Raw genomic sequence first — 27,084 nt, 5'->3', positions numbered from 1 at the left:
GCCTGTAATCCCAGCACTTTGGGAGGCTGAGGTGGGTGGATCACCTGAGGTCAGGAGTTCAAGACCAGCCTGGCCAACATGGTGAAACCCGTCTCAACTAAAAGTACAAAAATTAGCCAGGCATGGTGGCTAGTAATCCCAGCTGTAATCCCAGCTACTCAGGAGGCTGAGGCAGGAGAATTGCTTGAACCCAGGAGGCAGAGGTTGCAGTGAGCCGATATTGCGCCATTGCACTCCAGCCTGGGCAACAAGAGCGAGACTCCGTCTCAAAAAATAAAAAAAAAAGTATGTTCGACCTTTTCCAAACTGCAATTCCCACTCCTTTTATTTAGAAGGAGGTTGTTTTCTGTTTGTTTGCTATAGCACTGTAGCTTCAAGTCCTCAGTTTCCTAAACAAAGGTACAGCATGTGATAAACTACAAAAATGGAAGATAGAAAAGGAAGGTGGAATAGAGGTTACCAGGGGCTGGGGGAAAAGAGAATGGGAAGTTAGTGTTTAGCAGGTACAGAGTTTCTGTTTGGGGTGATGAAAAGTTTTAGACATAGATAGCAGTGATGGCTGCACAACACTGTGAATGTACTTAATGTCACTGAATTGTACACTTAAATGGTACATTTTATGTATATTTTACCACACACATACAAATAGTTAAAAAGAACTAAGAGGATGAAAGAGAAAGTAGTGCAGTGCGATGGTTCACACCTGTAACCCCAGCATTTTGGGAGGCCGAGGTGGGCAAATCACCTGATGTCAGGAGTTCAGGACCAGCCTGGCCAACACGGTGAAACTTGTCTCTACTAAAAATACAAAAATTAGCTGGGCGTGGTAGCGCGTGCCTGTAAACCCAGATACTCAGGGAGGCTGAGGCACAAGAGTCCCTTGAACCCAGGAGGCGGAGGTTGCGGTGAGCCGAGATTGCACCACTACACTCCAGCCTGGGCGAGACAGCGAGACTCTTTGTCTCATAAATAAATAAATAATAATAATCAATAATAAAAGAGACAGTGGAGCGAGTGGATGATGGCCTGTATGGGCTTCCTAGAAAGAAACTGAGGGGGCTTTTTAGAAGTGAGACACATTCCTTCTCCCAAACTTAAATCCAGCACCAAGCTAGTCAGGAGCTCCAGGGAGACCCAACCAAGACAAAAGGAAAGGGGAAGTGAACCACAGTGTCTCAGCATGGAGGCTGAATGCAGAACAAGTGCTGGACAGAACAAAGGTCAGCCGAGGCACCCCAGAGAGAAGGGGGCAGGAAACTCCGGGGGTCAGGGAAGGCCGCCAAGATGAGTTTCCAACCCACCTCTGCCAACTTGAGTGTCACCCATTCCTTGATCTTTGCAGCTTTTTCTTGAACAGTTTTTGCTTCCTCTGCTCTCATCTGCTTCTGCAAGAAAGAGAGGGCCTTCTGTTAATCCCAACAGTCACCAGGAGACTGACTGACTGGAGGTGGGAGACTCCAAGAAACGTCAAGTGTGCATGCCACTGACCTTGCAAAGCCAGTGAGCAGAAATCGTTTGTTGCAATATTATTTGATAAGGTAACACAAAATTTAAAAACTTGAAACTGGAAATAGTCTAAGTGTTCACCACTAAGGGGTTGGCTGAATAAACACGGCATATCCCTGCCATGGAAGGAGAACGCTGTGCTTCCATATGCAAGCAACATTAACAGTGAGGAGTGGAAATCAAGGATTGGGGAGGGAGAGAGAGGTGACTTGTTGTTTTATAGTCCTCTGGCCACTTTTGTATTTTTTACTATAAGCATGTATGTATTACATTTATAGTTAAAAAATAAGGCGAAATTGCAGATCGCTGAGGTATTTCCATCAAAATAGTCAAAAGAGGAGATGATTGAAAAGGTTTGTATCTAAAGAGGAGCAGCCTGGCCGGGCACGGTGGCTCACGCCTGTAATCCCAGCGTCAGACGTCAGACTCTCAGTATTTCAGAGCTGGAAGGACCTTAAAGGTCATCTAGTTTAAGGTGTGGCAAACAATGGCTTTCAGGCCAAATCCAGTCCTCCATCTGCTTGCCCCCAACCAGACCTGTTTTTGTCAATAAAGTTGCACTGTAATACAGCTATGCTCATTCATTTATGTATTATCTGTGGCTGCTTCCATGTTACAACAGCAGCTTTGACCAGTTGCAACAGAGACCGGTGGTCCACAAAGCCTAAAATAGTTACTACCTGGACCTTTACAGAAAAAGTTGGCCGACCCTGACCTGGTTTGATACTGTCTTTGTAGTTCTGTGGCAACTAAGGCTATGGCAACAAATGATTTGCCTCTGTCCATTCATGGCACAGCTGGGACTAAAACCAGGTCTCTTGACTCACAAAACAGTGCCCTTTCTTTTATGATCTTGACCTACTGATTCTGATTGTAAAATGACATTTTTTCTGACCTAAGGAGCTTTAGCAAGAGTCGTTTTGTCCACTAACCCCCAGGATGCTGCCGCTTCTAACTATGAGCTACTCAGAAGAGAAGGTATGTCTAAAATCAATGGAAGAATTGGTCAGAGATTCCATGTGTCAAAATTCTATTTTTCCATCATTTTTCAGGAACACATGGTACCCCACAGCATACAAAGTCACCTCCATTAAGGGCCTATTTGATGAATGCTGATGGGTAAACATGAATCTGCCCATGATGGTTGGAAGGCACCATCAGGATCCCACATGGAGAAGGCATGTGTAGGAAATTGAAAGTCATCTGTCCAGACTGTGGGGTGTTTAGTTGGAAATGATGGCACTCTGGCACAAGGGGAAAGCTGGGTAGGTGAGGTCAGTGGCAGAGGAAAGGGACAGAACTGGGATGGAGTTGGTGAGATTGTGAAGGAGAGAAGGCAGGACACAGGAACTGGCAGGGGGACGTTCCAGAAGTCCTCTCAGGAGCAAAGGTGCCGAGTGGAGCTGAAATGCTGGGCCGTGGCCTCTCCTGGGCTTCCATGTGCTAAGGAGGGAAGACCCTGGTTTTCTGAGGAGGCAGCAACTTTGGTCTCTGCCTCTTCAGCTTCATTGAGAAACTTTGGGCAACCAGCTGGCCATGACTGACCATCCAGTTCTGCGCAGCTCTGATCATACTACAGCCAAGTATCACGTGTCTCATCTTGGCAGGGCACGACAAGGCCAGAATGGAGAAAGAAAAGCTCTCCTTACCAAGTACTGACCACGTGCCTGACGCTAGGCACAGGTCACACAGGATGCTTCTCCCAACAGCCCTATGAGGTGTTTCCACCTTCTTTTATAAATGTGTAAAATAAGAATCAGTGGCTTAAAAGCTTTGCCCACTGTCAGAAGCAGCAGGTGCTAGAGGTGGGCTTCACACCCAGGTCAGTCTGCCTCCAAGCTCCTTGTTCTACTCTATCCCCTGCTTGGCTTCTAATGAGCAGATGTGGGAGGAACAGCCCTTCCTATAATGAAATTTCCACATAAAAGAACAGGCTCAGGAGGAAGTGAGTTCACCAGCACTTGAGGGCTTGAGCAGACCAGCTCAGGAAGCTGGGGGCCAGCGGGACAGATGTCGAAGAGGGCATGGTGCTCCCTTGCGCATGAGCCCTTACCTGCTTTTCCAGCTGAGCCTCCAGCTGGCTGATGAGCTCATCTTTGCCCTTTATGGCTTTCAGCAATTCTTGGTATTTCTGGTGCAGGCTCCCCCCCGAGTCCACATTCTTCAGATTGGACAGTTTTACTTTCTCTTCCATGACACCCACCTGAAAAGTACAATGATCTCATAGTACCTCCCGTCATTCACACGGGGTGTGCAGTGGCCAGTAACGTGGGATGGGACACCCTCTGATGCCCCAGGCTGTGACTCCCAGGCAGTTTGAGACCAGCCCAGGCAACACAGCAAGACCCCATCTCTAATTAATTGGCAGTCTGAGCCAATTAATCCAATTATCATTTATAAAGCTCCAATCTGAGCAAAAGAAGGACTAACAAAGAAGAAACTCATTTTGGCTACTCTAGGTCATAGTAATGGAGAGATGGGTACGAGGAGGGCAGAGGAGACGATAAGTGGAAAAAGCAGCTGGTCTTGTGCCATTGACCTCTGTGGATCCCAGTAGGAATGAACTGAGCAGGACAAACAGCCTAGGAGAGCAACTGTCCCAACCCCACCATGGTAGGGATATTTACTGTTCACTGGACGGCCATGTGCTGCCTCATATTTCTCAACCCTCCTGCAGCTGGATGGAGCCATGTCATTGATCCAACCAATGGGGTCCAAGTGGAAATGGTGCATCATTTCTGGACTCAAGTATGTATGTATGTATATATTTATTTATTTAAAAATTTTTTAAAACAGACAGGATCTTGCTATATTGCCCAGGCTAGATTCAAACTCCTGAGCTCAAGGGATCCTCTAGCCTCAACCTCCCAAGTAGCTGGGACCATAGGTGCATACTGCTGCACCTGGCTGGGCTGAAGTATTTAAAAGCTAGTGCAGGGTGAGTGTGGTGGCTCACACCTATAATCCCAGCACTTTGGGAGGTTGATGCAGGAGGATTGCTTGAACCCAGGAGTTCAGACCAGCCTGGGCAAATAGTGAGACCCTGTCTCTAGAAATAAATAAATAAATAAATAAATAAGGTCAGGTGCATGGCTCACGCCTGTAATCCCAGCACTTTGGGAGGCTGAGGTGGGTGGATAGCTTGAGCCCAGCAGTTTGAGACCAGCCTGGGCAACACAGCAAGACCCCATCTCTAATAAAAAATAAAAATACATAAATTTTAAAAATAAGTAAAAGCTAGTGCACAGACATCCAGCTTTCTTTCTTTGCCATGGCAACCAAGAAGGCTGTGTATTCCAAGTGGTCCAGCTGTAAGGTAGGCAAGCTTCCTTTAACCTGGATTCCTGAGTGACTGTGGAAGCGGAATCACTGGCTAACCCTCAATGGACAGGTTCCATGAGTGAGAACTAAATGTGATAAACCACTGAGACTTCAGACTTAATTTGTTACCATAGCATAGTCCAGCCTATTTGGAATACTATTCCCAGTTGCTATATGGATCTTTACCCAAAGACTCCATTCCCACAGAAAGCTCCATGCACACTCATTGGTTCAGGTATAATACAGCACTGCTGGTGATGTGTGTGTCCACCTGTGTCCATGGGAAGGGCCTGGAAGGGCCGACAGTCAATCCCCTGCATATTGCCGCCAGTCCCCTCCCCTGGTTACCTGGGTCTCGGCATTCTCTGCTCTCTGCTCTGCCTCCAGCAGCCTCTGCTCCAGCTCCTGCATCTGCTCGGCCAGAGAGAAAGGGGAGATGTAGGTGCCATGTCCCTACTATGAACATGGCATCAAGGCCACTTTAGAGAATTGTGCACACACTGCACACAGGCCAGGTTTCAAGTGCCCATCTCAAGTGGCTCGAGAGTGTCAGGGTAAAGATTTTCAAGGCAACTCTCAGTTCCCTAATCCTGAGTTCATGGGGCAGGTGAAGAGCCCGTGGCTGCTGTCCCCTCTGCTGAGGGAGTGGAGGCCCAGCTCTTTTGTCCTGATGGAGGGTGTCCGAGGAGGGCAGCAGCTCCACTGTCATTCTTTCTGAGCATCCCGCCCTGTCCTGGCTTCAGTCTCCCCTTCCCGAGGCCCCTGTCCTCTCAGCATTGGGTCGAAGGCAGGGCCATGCTGCTGCTCCCATAGGGCCCACCCTGTGTCATCAATAGAGAACGTTTCTCCCCACTCAGAATATCTCTGGCTGGGGACGAATACCTCCTCACCCACAGTTGAGGACACCTCTGCCTGTAAGGGCTTCAGGGCTATCACCTTATTTGATTTCTTTAATCTTAAAGAACTAGAAAGACAAAAAGAGGCTTAAGATACATTTTTCAAAATTCTATCTTGTGAGCTGGGCACAGTGGCTCACGTCTGTAATCCCAGCAATTTGGGGGCCTAAGGCGGGAAGATCACTTGAGCTCCGGAGTTTGAGACCAGCCTAGGCAACATAGCAAGACCTCGTCTCTACTAAAATTTTTCTTCTCTAATTAGCTGGGCGTGGTGGCATGCACCTGTAGTCCCAGCTACTCGGGAGGCTGAGGCAGGCAGATCACTTGAGCCCGGGAGGTTGAGGCTGTAGTGAGCTGACATGGCACCATTGCACTCCAGCCTGGGCGACAGAGCAAGGTCCTGTCTCAAAAAAAAAAAAAAATTTAATAAACATAAAAATTTTGTCTTGCTGCCAGTAGAGGTGTGTCACTCAGGCCTGAGGAGCATGGAAATTCTGGAAATTACACCAAGTGGGCCAAGCAAAGGGACCGAAGTTCTTGTACGTGGAGGCTCTTCAGGTACCAGATCTAAGCTAAAGACTAAAGAGCTGCGCACGAGCCCACAGCCTACACGGCATCTCTTTGCAGCTTCTCAAGCTCATGGCTTGGTAAGTGAAGTGTGCGTTGGATGTCAGCTCCCATTCTCCCCCTGCCAGGGCACCACTGTCTGTTGCCCAACTGTACACCATCACATGGAGGACCCACAGAAGCAGAGCAAATTCATGCATCCCGCTCTCATGTCTAACACCATGTGCCACAGCCTAGCTGGGACCGCTACTTCCCTTCCCAGCCTGCCTTGCCCCAGAGTAACACATATGCTTCATACATGTCCCAGAGGCGTTGCATCCCAGCCGCGCCTTCCACGAGGCTGGACAGGCCCAGTGTCCCTCACTTCCCAAGCTTCAGCCCAACCTCCTCTCTAAGGATTTGGCCTCTTCTCTGGCTATTCAACCTTCTCCCCTCAGCCTGGACCCTAGCTGATATTTACCAGTGAACTGATCAATCCTTCTCTCTTTTCCAGTCTCTCAGCTGAAATTCTGCTTTCCTTAATTAAAAGGTGGATGAGCGGGATCCCTCAGCCTGCTGCTAGACAGTGAGAGAAAAGTTACACGGGAACAGGAGTTCATGTTTGGGAACCAGGGGGACCTCTTTGCTCAGAGTGGCCTTCCCTCATCCATTGTTTCCTCCTTCCTGGGACTGGGGAGACACTGATGCTTTCAGGGCACATTCCCTTGGACACCAGAGAGTTAGAGTTATGCTTATCTGAAGATCCCAAGTAAAACTCAAGACTTAAACCCATGGGACAAAAATGCCCCAGTGCTCCCATGGATAGGGCCCGCTCTGACAGGCATTCACGTGTTCAAGCCAAGGATGCCCCCACCCCTTCTTTCCTTCCTCTCTTAGGGTAACACTAGTCAAACCTCTCGATGGAAGCTGAGTGAGTGGGTTGGTTCTGGTCAGTTTCGGGCATCGATGTGAGCCAGATGGACTGTCCTAAGTCAAACAGTCCTCAGGCTTGTCCCAGAGGAGTTCCTTGACCTTCACACAGTTGCCATGCAGCCACGGGGCAGATAACAGCACAGCATAAATCAATATTATGGTTATAGCGGTGGTTGTCCAGTGCAAAAGGAATTCTACTTGGTGGTGGGGGGTTGGTTGATACATAGTGGTGGTCCCCAGTGTTGGTACCGCATAACCCTTCCCTCTTCGACACCAGACCTAACTGGGCCAGCCAGGTTCTCTCTCTCCAGGAATCTGGAATCAAGAGATCAGAGGCTGGAACCAGGGAGCTGCCCTGGAGAAGGGGCACAAACCTCACCAAGTCATGGTTGCTGGATAGTTCCTTTCGTTTTGTGAGCTGCCCCAGGATCCTTCTAATAAATCCCATTTGCTTAAGCTAGCCAGAGTTGAGTTTTTGGGTGTTTTTTTTTTTTGTTTTTTGTTTTTTGTTTTTTGTTTTTTACCAGAAATAATCTAGTGAATGCAGTGATTAGGAGCATTTTCTTTTTCAAGAATAAAATGAAATACTGAATGGGAAGGCCCTGGACCCTCAATAAGTTTCCTAGGTTGAACTTCAGCAGGACTATTAAGACCTAACTAGTCTGCTCTGTAGCTTAGAAGAAGGCATAGGCTTTCCATTGAAAATGATAATTCATATTTGTGACATTCTGCAACGATTGGCTGATATTTTCTAACTTCATCTGATGGAAAAATTTGTCTTGCTCTTTTGCAAATGGAGACCAAGGTGGAGTAAAGGATAAACTTGGGTCTTACCTCCCATGGAGGCATTTCCATTTGGGTCAAGAGTGATAAGTCAATGACATTGGTCAGAACCAGAAATCGCTCTGTTATTGACAACACAGCGAGCATTTTTCCCCTCCAGATTTTATTATCTATCCCATGCGCATGCTATTACTGAAGTAGATGGAATGGCAAGGTACCTTTCAGAGCCTGGGGTCTCCCTTGGGGTATCCTCCCAGCCCTGGGTCACCCTCTGTCACTGCCAGGTGGTCCTCATTACTACCGATCCTCCCAGTCCTTGTGTCCTGGCAAGGACACTTGACAGTCAAAGCATTTCATATTCACTTTTATGCTGGAGTATTCTTTTTTCTCTGAAACTATTGTCTGAACACTTTAGCTCCAGCATCAACACTTTTCACGAGGGCAGAACTTTCTTCTTCACCCTTGCTTAAAGGGCCACACCTGGAGCTCTGCAAAGCTGGTGCTATAGGTGGGCACCCTTATTTGGCTGTTCCAGGGTTCTCTAGGACCATGTCCTCAGCTGTCCTTTCAGTGTGTGGGTCTGGGGTAACGCACCAGCCAAGGAGGTGTCAGGTTTAGGTGGCTGACAGGGATCTACTTTCACCAGCTGCACATAAGACTCATAAGCTGCCCTAGAACTGGCTGCAGCAACCTGATGAAGTGCACTTGGCACCAATCTGGCATTTAACCCCCAAGTGTGCAGTTCCTTGTCACACGCTGTGAGGTGCTGTGAAATATCAGCCCACTGTGGCAGGAGCACCTGGGACTCTCCTGTACTCCCAGCACAGTCCTGCCATGCCAAGCAGTGGCCTGAGCCAAGAGCCACACCATCCTGGGTCTCAATGATCCCTTTGAGAAAAGGGTTCAACATTCTTTTTTTTTTTAGACATAATCTCGTTGTGTATCCCAGGCTGGAGTGGCCGATCTCAGCTCACTGTAATCTCCACTTCCCAGGTTCAAGCGATTCTCGTGCCTCAGCCTCCCAAGTAGCTGGGATTACAGACGTGCACTACCATGCCTGGCTAATTTTTGTATTTTTAGTAGAGATGGGGTTTCTCCATGCTGGTCAGGCTGGTCTCGAACTCCTGGCCTCATGTGATTCACCTGCCTCAGCCTCCCCAAGTGCTGGGATTACAGGCATGAGAGGTTCAACATTATTACCACTGCTTTGCACCCACGGGAGAGAACAGCACACCTAAGAGGTAAGGCTCTGGAACTTGACTGACTCCACCACAGTGTGGCTTTAGAAAATTCCTTAACCTCTCTGTGCCTCAGTTTCCTCATCAGTAAAAAAAATAAATAATAATAATATGAATAATGACACCTCCTAGGATCGCTGTGAAGATTCCACACACCGCCCCACGTAAAGCACATGTACATGGCCTGGCATTCGGAAGTTTATTGGTAAAAGCTACTTGTTGGTTTTTTCCTGTACAAAGATGGCACTTAGGAGCAGGGAGACCAGTTTGGCCAGGACAGTGTGATGCTCACCTGTTGTCTCAGCATGACTAGTAATAGAGCCCCCTTTCACTTTCTCTCCAGAGTGATAGATTTAGGTGATAGATTGTATGATCGGACTACTTACGGTTCACCTACAGAAAGAATGGGTTTAAGCCAGAGGTTGCCCACTATTAATTTAAAGAGTGTCCTATAAGACCTACACTGTGCTGTGGGCATTTAGCTTATATGTATATAGCTAAACAGGGCCACCTGGTCTGTGTAGGGCTGTGTGTATATACACGTAGGACATTTAGGCTACACTTATGTAGCTAAACAGGGCCACTGTCATAAGCACTGTACATGCGTTAACTCATTTATATTTCATAACAACCCCAGAAGGCAGGTACTATTAGTATCCCTATTGTGTGGATCAGGAAGCTAAAACAGAGAGGTAAGGTAACTTGCCTAAGGTCACACAGCTACTAAGATTCAAAGCCAGAATTCAAACGCAAGTAGACTGGCTCCAGAGTCCGTGCTGTCAGCCACTATACTACACTGCCTCTCACATCCAAATCTCACATGTCACATAAAAATCCAGATTCCATATACATCTTGATTTCCACCTTCTCTTAAAAAATCAAAAGATCTGGCCACACTAGCATTATATTTTCTATTTTCTATAGCAGTAAGTGGCTTCAGCCCTTCCCCTCACATTTTCCCAGAACCTCTCGCTCTCTTCATTGTCTCATCTGTCTAAATTAACTGCAAATATTTGAATTTGCAACCCCCCGTTTAGCCATTAAATTGTTCTAACTCTGTTGTTATCAAAGACAATTGTTTTGGCCAGGCGCGGTGATGCACGTCTGTAATCCAAGTACTTTAGGAGGCCGAGGAGGGTGGATCACTTGAGCTCAGGACTTTGAGACCAGCCTGGACAACATGTTGAAACCCTGTCTCTACTAAAAACACAAAAATCAGCCAGGCATGGTGGTGTGCACCTGTGGTCCCACTTACTCAGGAGGCTAAGGTGGGAGGATTGCTTGAGCCTCAGGGGCAGAGGTAGCAGTGAGCCGAGATGGCGCCACTGCACTCCAGCCTGGACAACAGAGTGAGACTTTGTCTCAAAAAATAAAAAACATAAAGACAATGGTTTTCAGCTTTTTTTTTTTTTTTTTTTTTTTTTTTTTTTTAGCAACAGATCAATTAAAATCATATGCTTATTCCCAAATACATAAAATACATGAATGTGGGGCTGGGAAGAGAAACGGCTCCAAGTCTTGTCTGTGGGCTCCACTATACCCCACAACCCCAGAACCTCTCTGGGCCACATGGGGCTCCAGGGATCCACTGGAAAGACAGCTGAATGGGGTCCGAGGTAAGGCCATGGCAGAGGTTAGTTGCAGGAGAGACTTTCAAGGGCATAAGAATTACACATGGGCTTTATCACCATGCAGATTCCTGGGCTCTGCTCACAGAGCTTTTCTTCAGCAAGTCAGAGACATAGCTCCAGAAAGTGCTTGTAAAGAAAGTGCTTGTGGATGAAGGAGGTGGTCCACAGACCACATTGTAAGAAACAGTAGCCTGGCCACAGAATGCAAAACAAAGCTGACTCCTTTAGGGATATAGCCTGGAGCCATAACCCCATCAGCACCTCCTCGCAAAGGGTTCACCAGCACTACAGAACTCATCCATACCATGGTTCCCGAGAAATACTATGACGAGCAGGAGGGCAGCCTTATAAAAAAAAATAGGGGGTTAGAAAAATAATTTAAGGTCGGGCACAGTGGCTCACACCTGTAATCCCAGCACTTTGGGAGGCTGAGGCGGGTGGACCACTTGAGATCAGGAGTTCAAGACCAGCCTGGCCAACATGGTGAAACCCCGTCTCTACTAAAAATACAAACATTAGCGGGGTGTGGTGGCGCGTGCCTGTAATCCCAGCTACTCGGGAGGCTGAGGCAGGAGAGTCTCCTGGACCTGGGAGGTGGAGGTTGCAGTGAGCTGAGATCACACCATTGTACTCCAGCCTGGGTGACAAAGTCAGACTCCGTCTCAAAAAAAAAAAAAAAAAAAATTAAAAATCTCTCTTTTACACACACACACACACACACACACACACACACACAGAGCCCCCACAGAATAAAAGCCCTAGAAGGCATCTTCTCCCAAAACAAATCAGATTTGTGAGCACAGAGACCTGCTAAGACCCATTCCATGATGATTTTATGCAAACTTCAACATACTTCCAAATCATCCTTGTATTCTCCTTTTATGGTACCTGGCCTTGTCACAAAGTATGAGATATTTTAAGATATGTTTTTCTGGGCTACCCATATGTTGTGAAACTGGCACTTAAGCTGAACTGCTGCCTCTGTATAATCCATCTGAGGTGGGAGGAGCAACATCCATTGTTCTCTTGCTTAAGAGGAGTGAATGGAACCATTTATCCACTCAGAAAAATTTCTGAACTACAAATTTTTGGTAGGTAGATCAAAAACTGAGTTATACTCCAAAACCTTGGTTGGTAAAACTGGCGAGCAATTGGGATACAGTGAAAGTACACATGGTTGCACTGGAACTGGACTTGGTAAACTGCTGCTTCATTTAGAAATTTTTAAGCTACAAACAGAATAATGTTTTGTCACATTATTTCTTCTCTCTTTTTTTTTTTTTTTGAGATGGAGTTTTGCTCTTGTCGCCCAAGTTGGAGTGCAATGGTACAATCTCTGTTCACCACAACCTCCGCCTCCCGGTTTCAAGCGATTCTCCTGCCTCAGCTTCCCGAGTAGCTGGGATTACAGGCGTGCGCCACCATGCCTGACTAATTTTGTATTTTTAGTAGAGACGAGGTTTCTCCATGTTGGTCAGGCTGGTCTCAAACTCCCGACCTCAGGTGATCCGCCTGCCTCAGCCTCCCAAAGTGCTGGGATTACAGGCATGAGCCAACACTCCTGGCCTATTTCTTCTTGTATTAATACACTCAAAGCCCTTTTGGCATAAAGAAGCAGATAGGGAGTAAAGAAAAACCGTGTATTCTAATATTGATGCCATGAATTCATAATGATAATTCCTACAATGCTCTTTTGTGGATGGATACTATACTCCCACTTTTCTGATAGGATAACTGAGAAACAGGTTTAGCAAGAATGAAAAAGTCCAAGAAAGAATCACATTTCCATATCCATTTATGTGGCCTCTCAGAACAGTATCAATTTTTAAATTGATCTGAATCGCCTTTGTGGCTTCTCCAGTAGGCCAAGAAAGACAGGAAGGGAAAATGATGAGCAGAGCAGGGCAAGATGTGAATCTCAAGTCATTAACCACTCCCTCAGCCTCCTCTACTGGAAGGAAAGGGAACCCACGGCTAACCTGGCTCCAGAATGGGGTGGCTCGAGCAGGCTGGGTAACCATGGCAATAGCACACCAGAGTCAGAGGTGTAACAGCAAAGGCACAGTCTCGACTCTCCTCTCCCTTCATCCGGCTCTCTCTCCTTTAGGTGAGGGATTATCTAAGAGCCTTGGTGTTTCTGCTTCTTAAAAAAAATTCTTTCTAGCACAGATTATTCCCTGACTACAATGACAATTTTGTACGAAGGAGTCAGGTGCAAGTAGGCTGTGTCAAGGTAGGAAGAAGGGCATTCTTCCAAGCCTCCGCAGCCCACAGGCGGGTCTGATCCTAAGCAGAGATGGCCCCACGGAGAAGCACCCAGGCTTTGCTCACCCTGCAGGATAGCCAGCAGTGAGCAGCCTGCAGTCATCTGCCCATGCAATGTCCCAGGGCCAGCTGTGTAGAGAGGTAGGGAACAGGTAGGTGAGAGGGCTGGCCAGAGACTCAACTGACATGGCTTCTCCCAGTGCAGGTGGGAACTGGCATGATTCTTGGCCCCAGCAGGAGCTCTCCTAAGAAACCCAAGGCATCTCTTTCTGGGATCTATAACTTGTCTTGGCTCTGCTAGGGAAAGCATCTCATGAATTGCTGGACCTGTCTTACTGGTTTAGGGATGATTGCAGAGGACAGACACAATCCTGACATTGACCAACATGGTGTTTGTGGCCTTAAGATTTCCTGCCAAGGGGTCCAGTGTCGGGCTAAGGTCCCAGTCCTTTTCTTTACTTAAGTCTCCCACCCCATGGTCCCGAGTTCAGATCTGTGTCTCTCCCCTCTTCCTTCCCACATGCCCAGTTGTTCCTGCCGTGTCTATGCCTTTCCCCTTTCTTGACTCATCACACTATTCACCCCTAACATTTCCATGCGAGGGCATTCTGGTTACATGAGGATCAGAGACAGACTTGAAGACAAGAAGGTGTTGATATTATGAAAGTTCAGTTTACCCAGACTCCAGGGGCTGTAGAGAAAGAAGGTATGGTGTTTATAATGTGGCCAAGGCTTTCCAGTCACTCTGTTGGCCCCTGAGGAATAGGGTAGAGAGGCACTCTAAAACATTTATTATGAAATATTTTAGGCAAACAGAAATATGTAGAGTGTATATATATATATATATCCTTTGAGACAGGATTTTGCTGTGTCACCCAGGCTGGAGTGTAGTGTGGTCATGGCTCACTAGAGCATCAATGTCCTTGGCTCAAGCGATCCTCACACCTTGGCCTCTGAGTCACTGGGACTACAGGCACGCACCACCATGCCTGAGGAGAATAATTTTTTAAAACAAGTATCTGCCGGCTGGGCGTGGTGGCTCACACCTGTAATCCCAGCACTTTGGGAGGCCGAGGCGGGCAGATCACCTGAGGTTGGGAGTTCAAGACCAGCCTGACCAAAATGGAGAAACCCCGTCTCTACTAAAAATACAAAATTAGCCGGGCGTGGTGGTGTATGCCTATAATCCCAGCTACTCAGGAGGCTGAGGCAGGAGAATCACGTGAACCTGGGATGGAAAGGTTGCAGTGAACCAAGATCATGCCATTGCACTCCAGCCTGGGCAACAAGAGAGAAACTCTGTCTCAAAACAAACAAACAAACAAACAAAAAACATGTATCTACCTGTCACTTGTCACTTTGTCTAAAAACATCCCAAAAAATCATATATCCACCATTCAGCTTTGTCAACCCTTAATTTTTGTCACATCTGCTTCTGATGTTTGTCTTTAAGAAATGGACCATGACAGACACAGTTGAAGCCCTGCGTACTTCTCTCCAATTTTACCCCCTTCCCCCTGGCATTGATCCTACACTTGGCTGTTTTTATATTTTTACCTCATTTGTATATGGTAAAAAAAACCTGGCGTTACATTTTCTTATGGCAATAAGTGGCTTCAGCATGTACCCTCATGTTCTCCCAGGACCCACCTGGCTCTCTTCACTTATCTAGCTTACCTGTAAACATTTGACTTTGCAACCCCCAGGTTAGCCACTAAATGGTTCTAACTGTTGTAATCTAAGACAGTGTTTTCAACCTTTTTTTTTTTTAGCAGCAGAGCTTTTGTTCTGTTGAAATCATATGCTTATTCCCAAATATATAAAATCCATGAGCATGGATCTGGGATGAGAAACAATAAACAGTACTGTCTTTGGTTTTCAGAAGTACATAAACTGTATGATGCTGTATATATCCTTCAGATGTTTTTTGTTCAATGCTGATTTTTGAGATTTATTGATCTTACAAATGTAGTTCTACTTGATTCATTTTTAATTGCAATGTTGTATTCCACTGTACAAATACACTGAATATGTTTATCCATCTCTCTGTTGATGGATATTTAGTATGTTTCCAATTTTTCATACATCAATGCTGTAATATATATGTCACCTTGTCACCAATATATTTGGATTTATTTCTGCCACTTCATTTGTCCCTTCTGTTTACTCCTTTTTTTAATATATTATTTTCTTGTCCCTATCTGGATTTAATAGGCTTTCCTTTTTTCATTTCCTCACTCTACTGGTTTGAGGTATGTATACTCTGTTTCTATTTGTTATCCCTCCTATTAGTCTAGACTTAAAGATTGCTGGTTTTTCCCTATTATCTATCCTCTCTCATATGAATAGAACCCCCAACTTTTAGCTGAGCGCATGGTTATTTAGAATAAAGACTACATTTCTATTTGTAGAAATGTACAAACCTTCTTTGTAGCTGGGTATAACCATGTGAATAAGATCTGGCCAGTGGGATATCAGTAGAAGGAAGGTATGAAACCTCTGAGTCACTAACTTAAAGGGAAGGGGTTGAAATGTGACTATCAGGTGACCCATCTTCACATATCCAGAGGATATCACCCTTCACATATCCAGAGGATATCCTAGAGCTGGACTGCTTGTGTCTGGAAGGTTACATGAGAAAGAAAGAAACATCAGCCTGGTTTACACCATTGTTATTTGAGGTTGTTTCTTACAGCAGCCAAACAATTATCTAACCAAACTATGATTTTTAAAAACTTAACCTGATTAGACTTACTGTTTCCTGAATCTGAGGCTTCACATCTTTCATCAAGTTTGGAAACTTTTCAGCCACTATCTCTTCACAAGTAATACCTTTCCTTCATTCTCTTCTCCACTTTTGGAATCTTATTTGATAGACATAGGACCTTGTCATTCTAACATCCAGGTCTCAGCCGCTGTATCTTTATTTCTATAGGCAGCATGCTGGAAACTTTTCAGATTTTCTTAGGTCTGTCTTCCTGTCCATTAAGTCTATCTTCCGTGGTGCCTAATCTGATGTTTAATCTATCCATTAATACACTTTAATTTCAATGAAAACACTTTCGCTTCTAAAAGTTCTATTTAGTTTTCAAGTCTACCTGATCTTTTTAGGTAGTGTCTTGTTCTTGTCTTATGCTTTCAATTTCTTTGTTATGTCTTCAAAACTTCTGAACTCATTTATTTTATAGTCTCTTGGCAACAGTTCCACTATTAGAAGTTGTTGGGGATCTAGTCCAATTGTTTTTTGTGTATGTGGATACTCATTCACTGTAGATTATTTCCTCAAGTATTTAGTCATTTTTGATTATATATTCCTCTTCATTAAGGCTTTTTTTTTTTTTTTTTTTTTTTTCTGTGTGGATCCTGTGTGATCTGAATTAAGGTCTTGTGTCTCCAGAGAGGTTTTGTTTCTGTCCCTACCAGGCTCCCCAGGGGTATCACTGGCCCAGAGCTTGAGTTTCCTAAACCACACAGGTAGTGTAAATCCTAACATTAAGCCAGTATTATCGTCAGGTTCTCAGGAGAGACTCTACTCTTGTTTTCCTACCCAGAACCTTAACTAAGTCGGAGAAGCTGTTGTCATCTCCTGTGCCAGTGAATGATTTTCCTTTTCTTGTCTACCCTGTTATTTAGGGTAAGTTCTTTAATATTCCTGGCCATTTTTTATTTTTAAATTTTGTTCATACCGACACTAATCAAAAGAAATAATAGTCCTGACTTTATGCAGAAGTCTGTTTCAGCTCCAGCCTCCAGCTGGCCAGTCCTCGTTTCTATCCCTACAGATGTTAAAACTCTTAACTTCAAACCTTACATTACTCTAGGGAGGCCAGTCACACGCCACCTGCCCCTCAATCAGCTGTCAGAGTCGAGTACCACTGTGGCTTTCCCCTCTTCATTTTGTTAACTGAGGATGTTTCTTACTTTTTCCAGTGCTCAGTTCTTCATTTACATGAATATTTTAAATATTTAACCCAGTATTTCCAGGTGATTCATAGCGGGGTTTTTTTGTTTGTTTGTTATTTTGCTGTCCATATTACTAGAAACAGAAGTCTCTTCCCTCTGAGGTATATCTCAGACTGCCTGGCTGAGTCAATCCCTACTTATCCTTTCCTTCCCTCATGTCCCTCCCCCAATACCATAGCCTAAGACAGGGTTCTCAAACTTCTTAATGTACAGAATCATTTTCTGAGAGCTTGTTAAACATGCAGATTATTAGCAACCCCCCAGGATACTTCAATTGAGAGGACTGGGGTGGGACCCAGGAATATGCATGCTTAACAAGCACTCTAGGTGGTTCTGGCCAAACGGTTCTGACCACACTTTGAGAATCACTGTCTAAGGTCTGCTGCGCTTTCCTGATGTATATCCATCCCCCTCTGTTGGCAGTACCTGGCAGGAGCCCTGCACATCTCTGTTTTGCAAAGTCTGAGTTAGGAGACAAGAATGCCAACAGACCCAAGGTTCAAGAGTTCTAGTCCAGACTAGTCCAGGACCACTCCCCTTAGCCATGGTGATGCCACTGATTTGTCCTGCTGGACTCCAGCTATCAATAAAACAGGTCATCCATTCAGGTTATGCTCCAGAATGCCTCTGAAAGTTAGCAGTTTAGAATGTATCTTCCAGCGGAGTGCAGTGGCTCATGTCTGTAATCCTAGCACTTTGAGAGGCCGAGGTGATCACCCGAGGCAAGGATCACCTGAGGTTGGGAGTTCGAGACCAGCCTGACCAACATGGAGAAACCACATCTCTACTAATAACACAAAATTAGCCAGGCATGGTGGCGCATGCCTGTAGTCCCAGCTACTTGGGAGGCTGAGGCGGGAGAATAGCTTGAACCCAGGAGGCGGAAGTTGCAGTGAGCTGAGATGGCGCCATTGCACTCCAGCCTGGGCAACAAGAGCGAAACTCCATCCCAATAAATAAATAAATAAATAAATAAAATAAAATAAAATAGAATGTTGTCTTCCCACAGAAACATTAGGAAAGGTGGTCAGTTTCCCAGACCAGCCCACCCAAACCTGTGAATAAAATAATTATTCTCATTTAAGACCTATTCTATGTCAGGACCTTTACATATGTCATCTGATCTAATTCTCAAAATAACTCTTAGAAGTAGACATTTGTGTTTCTGTCTTAGAGGTGAAGGGAAGACCCTGTCTTCCCCAGCGTCATATAGCCAGTAAGTGGCAGAGCCAAGCTAGGTCTGGCTCCAAAGCCTGTGTCCTTGTTACCAGGAAAGCAGACCACCTCCTGTAGCTCATTTATTTAACAAAGGGTGAGAGGAAGGATAGAGATTTCTGTTTTCTCCTGAAACACCGTCCTTCCCCACACTGAGAAAGAAATGTTAAGGGAATAATAGAACCTCTCCTTTGCAGCCACAGGTGACTCCGGAAGTGATGGGGGACCGAGAAGATCGGCAGCAAGTCTTTGGTGTGCCTTATGAGCAAGCAAAGACGCAAGCAAGATAACAGCTTAGTAAACTGCTCAGAGTTTGGTCTTAAACTGCCTTGGGTTTCATTTTGCATGTGGGGAAAAGCATCTTACTGAAAGTTGACTTTCCCCAACTCTCCCTCTCTCACAAGGCCCTCCCTGCCATAAACCTCTGCGTGCGGAGAGGCAGCTCCCTGCTCTGAGGGACTCACCTTGTCAGCCAGCAGCTCCCTTATCTTGCTGGCCTGTAGGCGGAACCGGAAAAGCTGGGTTTCCAGAGTCAGGCAGCGTTTCTGCCAGTCTACGCTGGCCCGCGCGTCCACCTTGAGTTCTGCCATGATGGAAACGACTTCTAGATTATTCCGGGGAGCCCTAAGAACCAGCATGCAGAAAGAGGAAAATATAAATAAGCATGTGAGGAAGAGTTCTGTGGGGAAAGAACGGGAGGGGACCAAAGGACAGACAAAACAGGGCTGGGGAAGAGAATCGGTCACTGATCCCCAGGGCCCCTCCCTGCCTTCCTCAGCTCAGTATGTCCCGCTCCATTGTAAGTTAGCTGAGAGCCTCAGGAAACCGCGAAACCTGAGAAACCGTAAGGAGAACCTAGTCTCATTTGGACAGAAGTGAAAAGTAGGGCTCATTTGTTTTTCAATTATCCACACAACAAACTTATCCATTAAATAGCTATTTATGTGCCTGACCCTGTGCTCTGCACTGGAGATGAAAACAGAGCTAAGAGAAATTCCTTGTCTTTGGGTTTTTCAAGGAACTCTTAGGAAAATCTAATTACAGTGTAGTCATAGTTGCCAAGTGACATGCAGATAAATGGGAATGGGAGCTGGGAAAAGTGGGAGGGATGTGTTTAGGGAAGGCTTAAAGTGGGTAACAGATGCATCCAAGGTCACGTCGCTAATTAGAGGCAGAACCCCGGTTCCCAGTTTATTTCTTATTCTATTTCATTTATATAAGATGTTAGATGAGAAAAAAATGGAAATAAAATATAATGCTTTGAACGTCCCTGACAATTGTGTTCATTGTTATCATCGAATCATCCATCCCACTTTGGAATAGATTCTCACCATTTCCTTCAGGTTCTAAGATGCAAACCAGAAAACTGCTAGATATTTTGCTGCAATCTCAGGAGAAAGCCACAAGTCTTTGGGAAAAAAATTTGTACAAATTCAGAACAAATCAAGTAGACACCTATAGTATGTCCAGCCAGGGGAATCCACCCAGATGCCTTGTGGACATATTTAGAGAAAAAACACTGGATGGAGGATGAGAAAAGGAAGAAGGATGCATGAGTGTGCATGAGAGAGGGATACAGGCAGGGCGAGCAGGAGAGAATGCCTGGGAGACACATGCATCATCAGGATCTTTCAAATCCCCCTTCTAGGGCATTATGATGAATGATGCTTGCCACAAAGTATAAATTCGGTCTGTCCCAAACCATGACACATGGTCACCCTAGTACTCAACGATTTTAAGGAATAATTGTTAATTTTTTAGGGTTTTTTTTTTCTTTCTTTTTTTTTTTTTAGGGAGAGTCTCACTCTGTCAGCCACGCTGGAGTGCAGTGGCACAATCTTGGCTCACTACAACCTCTGCCTCCTGGCTTCAAGTGATTATCATGACTCAGTCTCCTGAGTAGCTGGATTACAGATGTGCACCACCAAGCCTGGCTAATTTTTTATATTTTTAGTAGAGATGGGGATTCACTATGTTGGCCAGGCTGGTCTTGAACTCCTGGCCTCAAGTAATCCTCCTGCCTCAGCCTCTCAAAGTGCTGGGATTACAGGTGTTAGCCACCGCACCCAGCCGATAATATTTTTAAATGTCATCTGTTAGAAATTTTTATGATATACAGGTGAAATAATATAATATCTGGGATTTGTTTTAAAATACTTCATGGTAAGAGGTAAGTAGGGGAGGAGATATACGAAACAGGATTAGTAAAATGTTGATAATTTTTGAAGCTGGCTGATGGGTATATGGAAGTTCTTTATATGATCTCTCTACTTTAATATATGCCTGGAATTTTCCATAATAAAAATTTGTTGCTTTTCAAAAATCCCCTTTTCCTTCCTCAGGAGCCACATGGCCTCAGAAAATCCAGCCACCTCCTGTACTGTTGCCAGATACTACCACAGTACAAAGTTAGCCTCTCTTTGGTGGGCTAATCACCAATAGTGCTTCTCCCCTCGCACGTGACCTTTATTTGTATCTTTCTCCCATCATACACTACAAGTAGCTATTGTTTATTGAGTCTTTATTGTATGCCAGGCATGTGTGGCCTCTTTAATCCTTACAACAACCTGTGAAACAATAGGTAAGCACCGTTTTCCACACACACATGAGGACATTGAGGAACAGAGAAGCTAAGTAATTTACAGATAATTGTACAGCTAGTTAGTGGAGGAGCTGGGATTCGCTCCAAATTCCTTGATCATTGCCACTCTGTGCTCTTTATCCATCCAAAAAATAAAAAGAATTCCAATTTCACAAAGAGTGTGGTAGACTTGGTAATGGCAGAAATCATTTCTAGGATGTTTCAGAAGTCTTAGCACAAGGATTAACCTATATCCCAGATTTTCCAAGACATCTTGGGCTCAAATATTCTGACACCGTAATCTCCCCAAGCACTGACACTTACCACGTGTCCTGACTTTTCATCTAAAAAATAAGACCTGCAGAGAAGGACCCAACAATTAAACCACTGATGGACCAAGTGAGCTCGGTTCTTGGCTCCTCAGAACACATGACTTCAGCGCTGCTTTCCCAGCCCTGTCATCTAAACAATCCCTACATTGTGACCTCCCAGCAATCCCCATCTCAAAAGACTAGGACCAACTGGAACGGCAGGAAGACAAAAGACAAAAACAAAACATGACCTTCTCTGAGCTAAGATCACAGCTGAAAAGACAAAACAGAACCTTGTAAGGCTCTCAGAGAAGGCTGGGAGGCTTCATGTTTGATTTTTCTTTGTCCTTTACTGGGATTTTGCTTTTCCTTGTATAAATAGGAAAAATAGCAGATCTGAGACTAGGACCTGGGAGTCTTGCAACTCAGTTCAGGGCTAAGAAATAACAGTAAAAGCAAAAAAGCAAGGGGCAAGGGAAACGTAATCATTTTGTGTAGTTGAAAGAGTGTGAATAATATTGATTCCCTCTTACTGATTGTCAAAGCTGCTGCTTAGATTCTATTGGGAGAGTGAAAACCCAAATCATCAAAATCTCCAAGTACTTTGGAAATATGTCACTGGTGTCTGCCTAGCCCTTATATCTGAGATTATACCTAATTTAGGGAATGCCTTCCCCAATCAAGCATCTCCATGACATCATCGTTCTGAACTGATCAAGTGGTGTGGTTAATCCTCTCCCTGGCAAGTTGCTGAGGAGGTTGGGACTCGTGCTTGGCTTGCCTCGGCATGTGAGGAGAGCAGAGAGGTTTTGAAATAGATCAGGAGCAAGGTGCCTGCTGCCAAACCCAAGGCCCAGAGGCTCTTCCGACAGAAGCAGGTGGTCTGAGCAACAGCTATAAAATAAGGGAGATACCAGTAAGCTGAGCCTCACCTGCTAAGTCACCTTGCACTTATACCTCCCATAAAAGTGCACAAGGATGAGCAAAAATGAATACCTTACATGTGCAGTAGAGTTTGTAACTTGTCAAAGCATTGCGATGCGTGTGTTATTTCTCTCTTTATCCCTGAGATGGAGGACAAGCACAATTAGTGACAATGAACAGATGAGAAAACTCATCACATCTGTGACTTGCTTAGAGCCTTGCATAGAGCTAAGGCGTAGCAGAACTGGGCCAAGAATCCTGATCTCCTAACATCTACAACTGTCCTCTTCCCATGATGATGCTTCAGTAGTGGTAGCAGATATCTCATACTAATCTCACACTAACATAAATACATTAATGGCAAAAATAAATGGGGAAATGAGAGAGGAGAAGTGAGCTGGGAACAAAACTCAGCTCAATTTTTTTTTCTAATTTTATTCTGGAATGCTCTATCACACATTAGAAATAGGGAGAATAGTACAATAAGTCCCTATGTCCCCAATACCCAGCTAAAATTATGACCAGCTCTTGGCCAGTCTTGTGAAACTCATAGTTTTCTTGATTCTGCTGGCACCCAGCCTGCTAAACTGCTTGGCACGTGAGTCAGAAAACTGCCATAGTCTTGATACCTGCTTTGGCATACCCTGAATCCTCCAATACCCAGAACTGAAATGCCACAGCAGTCAGTGGGGATATGCCTCAGAGGCAGGGGCTGGGAGTAGGATGGGTGGGAAGGTGGCACAGGGAGTCATTAGGTGACTGTAGACTCAGAGCCTATATCAGAGAAAACACAAATTTGACCTGGGATCTCTCTGGCAAGTTTGAGGATTTGACCAGAAACTGATAAAATGCAAAGATTACTTTTTTTTTTCTTTTTCTTTTGAGACAGGGTCTCACTCTGTTGCCCAGGCTGGAGTGCAGTGGCACAATCATGGTTCACTGAAGCTGCAACTTTCCCAAGCTCAGGTGACCCTCCCACCTCAGTATCCCAAGTAGCTGCGACTACAGGCGTGCACTACCATGCTTGGCTAATTTTCATATTTTTTGTAAAGACAGGGTTTTACCATGGTGCCCAGGCTGGTCTTGAACTCCTGGGCTCAAGTGATCCACCTGCCCCATCCTTCTAAAGTGTGTTAAGCCACTGCGCCTGGCCTAAGATTAAGTTTATTTTATTTTATTTATTTATTTTTTGAGACGGAGTCTCACTCTGTCACCCAGGCAGATTGTGCAGTGGTGCAATCTCAGCTCACTGCAACCTCCGCCTCCTGGGTTCAAGCAATTCCCCTGCCTCAGCCTCCTGAGTAGCTGGGATTACAGGCAGATGCCACCACACTGGCTAATTTTTGTATTTTTAGTAGAGACGGGGTTTCGCCATGTTGGCCAGTCTGGTCAAACTCCTGACCTCAGGTGATCCACCTGCCTTGGCCTCCCAAAGTGCTGGGATTATAGGCAAAAGCCATTGTTCCCAACCCCAAGAGTAAGTTTAATTCAAACAACTTTTAAGTGATTCCTGTGTGCAAGATTGGGGGTATAAAGATGAATAAAGATATTGTGGCTTTTGAGGCTCAAGTCTACAGCCTGAATATCCTGGTAGCTCCCTGCAAAGGTAGCTAATCAATACAGGAGCCTAAAAGAAAGAGGTCAGAGGTCACCACAGGCCTCAAAATAGCTCATTGCCTCTATCTTGTGGAGGATGCAGGAGGCATTGGAAGGCAACGGAGCTTCTGTTATATGCACAATTTCCACTGGGCTCTCTCATGTTACCTCACTATGGTTCATTCCCTGAGTGTGAGCATGAGTATCTGTATGACTTCCACTTGCTAGTGACAGGCTACTGTCTCCTAAAAGTGCTCTGCCAGACTAGGCTGACTACCTGTCAATTGTGGGAAAGAAACAGTTTTGTGTCCGCTTTCTGGGGATGAGGCTGGGAGAAGGGTATGAGCGGACACAGGGACAACTTCCTCTGATCTCAGAATTGTCATCTGATCAAGCTAACAACATCCATTTGACCACTGCTGGGTGCCTACATGATATTCCACACAATGTCTGGGGAGACAGAAAAGGTGAGCATGTCCTAGGCTGCAGGAACCTTGATACCAAAAGAAGGGGTCAGGACAACCAGGTCCAACATTCCTTGAGAACAAAAACAGCAAAGAGAAACAGCTTAGTACCTAAGATCCCATGCTCTGGCACTGACAGGCCTGGGTTTGAATATGAGCTCAGGCACTAAATAATCCTGGGGCCTTAAGCCATTTGCTTAACTTCTTTGAGACTCAGATCCATTTTGAAATTGAGGGCAGGAGGACAATAATATTTGGTTGAACCATATGAAACCGTCAACATTTAACCATTTTCCAGCCTTCAAAATGGCCATTTCATATATCACATCATGAAGGGCTTTTTTTTTTTTTTTTTTTTTTTTGAGACGGAGTCTCGCTCTGTCGCCCAGGCCAGAGTGCAGTGGCACAATCTCGGCTCACTACAAGCTCCGCCTCCCAGGTTCTCCTGCCTGGGAGGCCATTCTCCTGCCTCAGGCTCCGGAGTAGCTGAGACTACAGGTGCCCGCCACCATGCTTAGCTAATATTTTGTATTTTTAGTACAGACAGGGCTTCACCGTGTTAGCCAGGATGGTCTCAATCTCCTGACCTCGTGATCTGCCCACCTCAGCCTCCCAAAGTGCTGGGATTACAGGTGTGAGCCACCGTGCCCAGACAGGGCTTTTTGAGAATTAAAGGAGATATTACAAAAGCCCGGTGCACACTAAGTGCTCAATAAATGACTGTTATTGTTATCTGCAAACAAAAGGCAAACCAATAGCATCTAGAACCTAAGAGGAGATGTGACCCAAAGACGTGCTCACTGGGCTGGGCATGGTGGCTCACGCCTGTAATCCCAGCACTTTGGGAGGCTGAGGCAGGCAGCTCACCTGAGGTCAGGAGTTCGACCAGACTGGCCAACATGGTGAAACCTTGTCTCTATTAAAAATACAAAAATTAGCCGGGCATGGTGGTGCATGCCTGTAATCCCAGCTACTTGGGAGGCTGATGCAGGGAAACTGCTTGAACCTGGGAGGCAGAGGTTGTAGGGAGCTGAGATTGCACCACTGCACTCCAGCCTGGGCGACAGAGCGAGACTCCGGCTCAAAAAAAAAAAAGATGTGCTCACTACCAGATCTAACTCTGGAGATCTGGAGAGGAAGTCATATGATTTTTTAAGTTATTTTAGAACATTGAACAAAAGGGTATATAGTACAAAGTAAGGCTTCTTCCCATGCCTGTACTTCAGCCATAGTTCTCCCCAGAGGCAACCACTGTTACGGGTTTCTGTGTGTTCTCTCAGAGATATTCAGAGCATCTACAAGCATTCATACGTATGTGGCATACACACACCCACACAAAAATGGTGGCCCACCATACACACTGTACTCAACAATATAACTTAGAGATATTCCAGCATCAAAATACATATCTGCCACATTTTCTCTCCACGCTTTGTAACAGCTTTAATGTATCTTATCGTGTGACTTTTACATGATCTTATTGAAGATCATCTGATGGACATCTAGATGACATTTGATGGACATCTAGATTGTTTCCAACCTTTTGCTAAAGTAAACAATACTGCAATGAATATTCAATGATGTACACCATTTCATATACATCAGAGTATATCTGAAGGATAAAGTCCCAGAAAATGGAATTTAGGGGTAAGTGGTATACACTTTAAATTGCCAGACATTTCTTCAGATTTTTGATTTTTTTTTTTTTCTATCAGGAGTGGGAGGAACATGCTATTCCCTACAGCTGATGACTTCTGAAGAGGGTAGAAGAGGGTCCACATTTTTTCAGCTTAGTTGTTAGTTTCAACGAGTTTGGGGCCACAGGCTGCACCCCACCATTGCCCAACTCTGAGCAGGCCCCCTCAGCAGTCTGTGGGAAGGTGGTAGAAGTGGACTGAACCATATGTTAGGAATTTATGAGGCTTGGGTTTCAGTTATGGCTCTTCCTTTTTAGCTATGTGACCGTAGCAAATCACAAACTTTTTTTTTTTAAGAGACAGGATCATCAGCCTCCCAAGTAGCTGGGACTACAGGCCCACACCACCACACCCAGCTAATTTTTAAATTTTTATTTATTTGTAGACACAGGGTATCCCTATGTTGCCCAGTCTGGTCTTGAACTCCTGGCATCAAGCTCTCCTCTTGCCTTGGCTTCCCAAAGTGCTGGGATTACAGGCATGAGCCACTGCAACTGGCCTAAATCACAACCTTTCAGAGTCCCAGTTTCCTCCTTTGAAAAATGGAGTTAATAATTTGCAGAAACACTAATACCGATGTTCTATAAAGTGTTAAGTGATGGTACCAGCCCTATACACAGTGTCTGTCACACAGAAGACAGTCCAAAAAGTTTGATGAAGGAACTGATAACTCTCCTACTTAATTTTTTAAATGGTCTTTCAGGTGTTTTACCTGAACCAAGGCCCTGTCTTGAAAGAGTTTTATGAGGTCGATTCATAGTAAAAGCTATAGAGGAGATATCCTAGCAAGCAGAAATCCCAGTTTGCTTCCAGATGAGGGTCTTTACCGCTTCTGCCACCCCCACTAAGTCCCCTGGTTCCTGGCGACCGAGTCCTCGCTAAGACTCCTAGGACACAATGCTCTGTGTCATTCGGCGCCCAACCTGTTTTCTTTTCTGCTTGGCTGACCTGCTCCCAAGAGTCGAGCCTAAGCCATAAGGTCCCTAAGAGAACACTCAGAAATCACAGAAGAAATAACCTAAGGTTAGGTGGGGAAGGGTGCGGGAAGGGTTGAAAGGGGGCGAGCACCGATAGCAAGGTGGCAGCCTGCACGTCCGCTCCAAGGGCCCTTCCCAGGAGCGACTGAATCTGGCCGATGCCCAACTCCAGGTCCTCCCGGGGGACGCTCCTCCTGGCCTCGCGGCGCGAGACCACAGGGGCGCCCGGGTCGCCAA

At 45.4% G+C, this 27,084-nt stretch overlaps 1 protein-coding gene across 1 annotated transcript in view; it reads right to left on the bottom strand.

Annotated features, from left to right (window-relative positions):
• PLEKHH1 (pleckstrin homology domain containing, family H (with MyTH4 domain) member 1) overlaps positions 1-19,266 on the bottom strand; it is a 47,999-nt gene extending 28,733 nt beyond the window's left edge. The window contains exons 1-4 of the mRNA XM_011994231.1: positions 18,762-19,266; positions 5,176-5,238; positions 3,560-3,709; positions 1,302-1,385 (exon numbers count right to left, since the gene is read on the bottom strand). Of these exons, the coding sequence (XP_011849621.1) occupies positions 1,302-1,385; positions 3,560-3,709; positions 5,176-5,238; positions 18,762-18,935 (471 nt within the window). The 5' untranslated portion in view covers positions 18,936-19,266. The remainder of the gene's footprint in view (positions 1-1,301; positions 1,386-3,559; positions 3,710-5,175; positions 5,239-18,761) is intronic.
• Between the last annotated feature and the right edge of the window lie 7,818 nt (positions 19,267-27,084).

Source organism: Mandrillus leucophaeus, unplaced genomic scaffold, assembly GCF_000951045.1.
Source record: "Mandrillus leucophaeus isolate KB7577 unplaced genomic scaffold, Mleu.le_1.0 Scaffold448, whole genome shotgun sequence".
Taxonomy (NCBI): domain Eukaryota; kingdom Metazoa; phylum Chordata; class Mammalia; order Primates; family Cercopithecidae; genus Mandrillus; species Mandrillus leucophaeus.
Note: the sequence above shows the minus strand (reverse complement) of the source record. Positions and strands in the feature narration are given on the sequence as shown.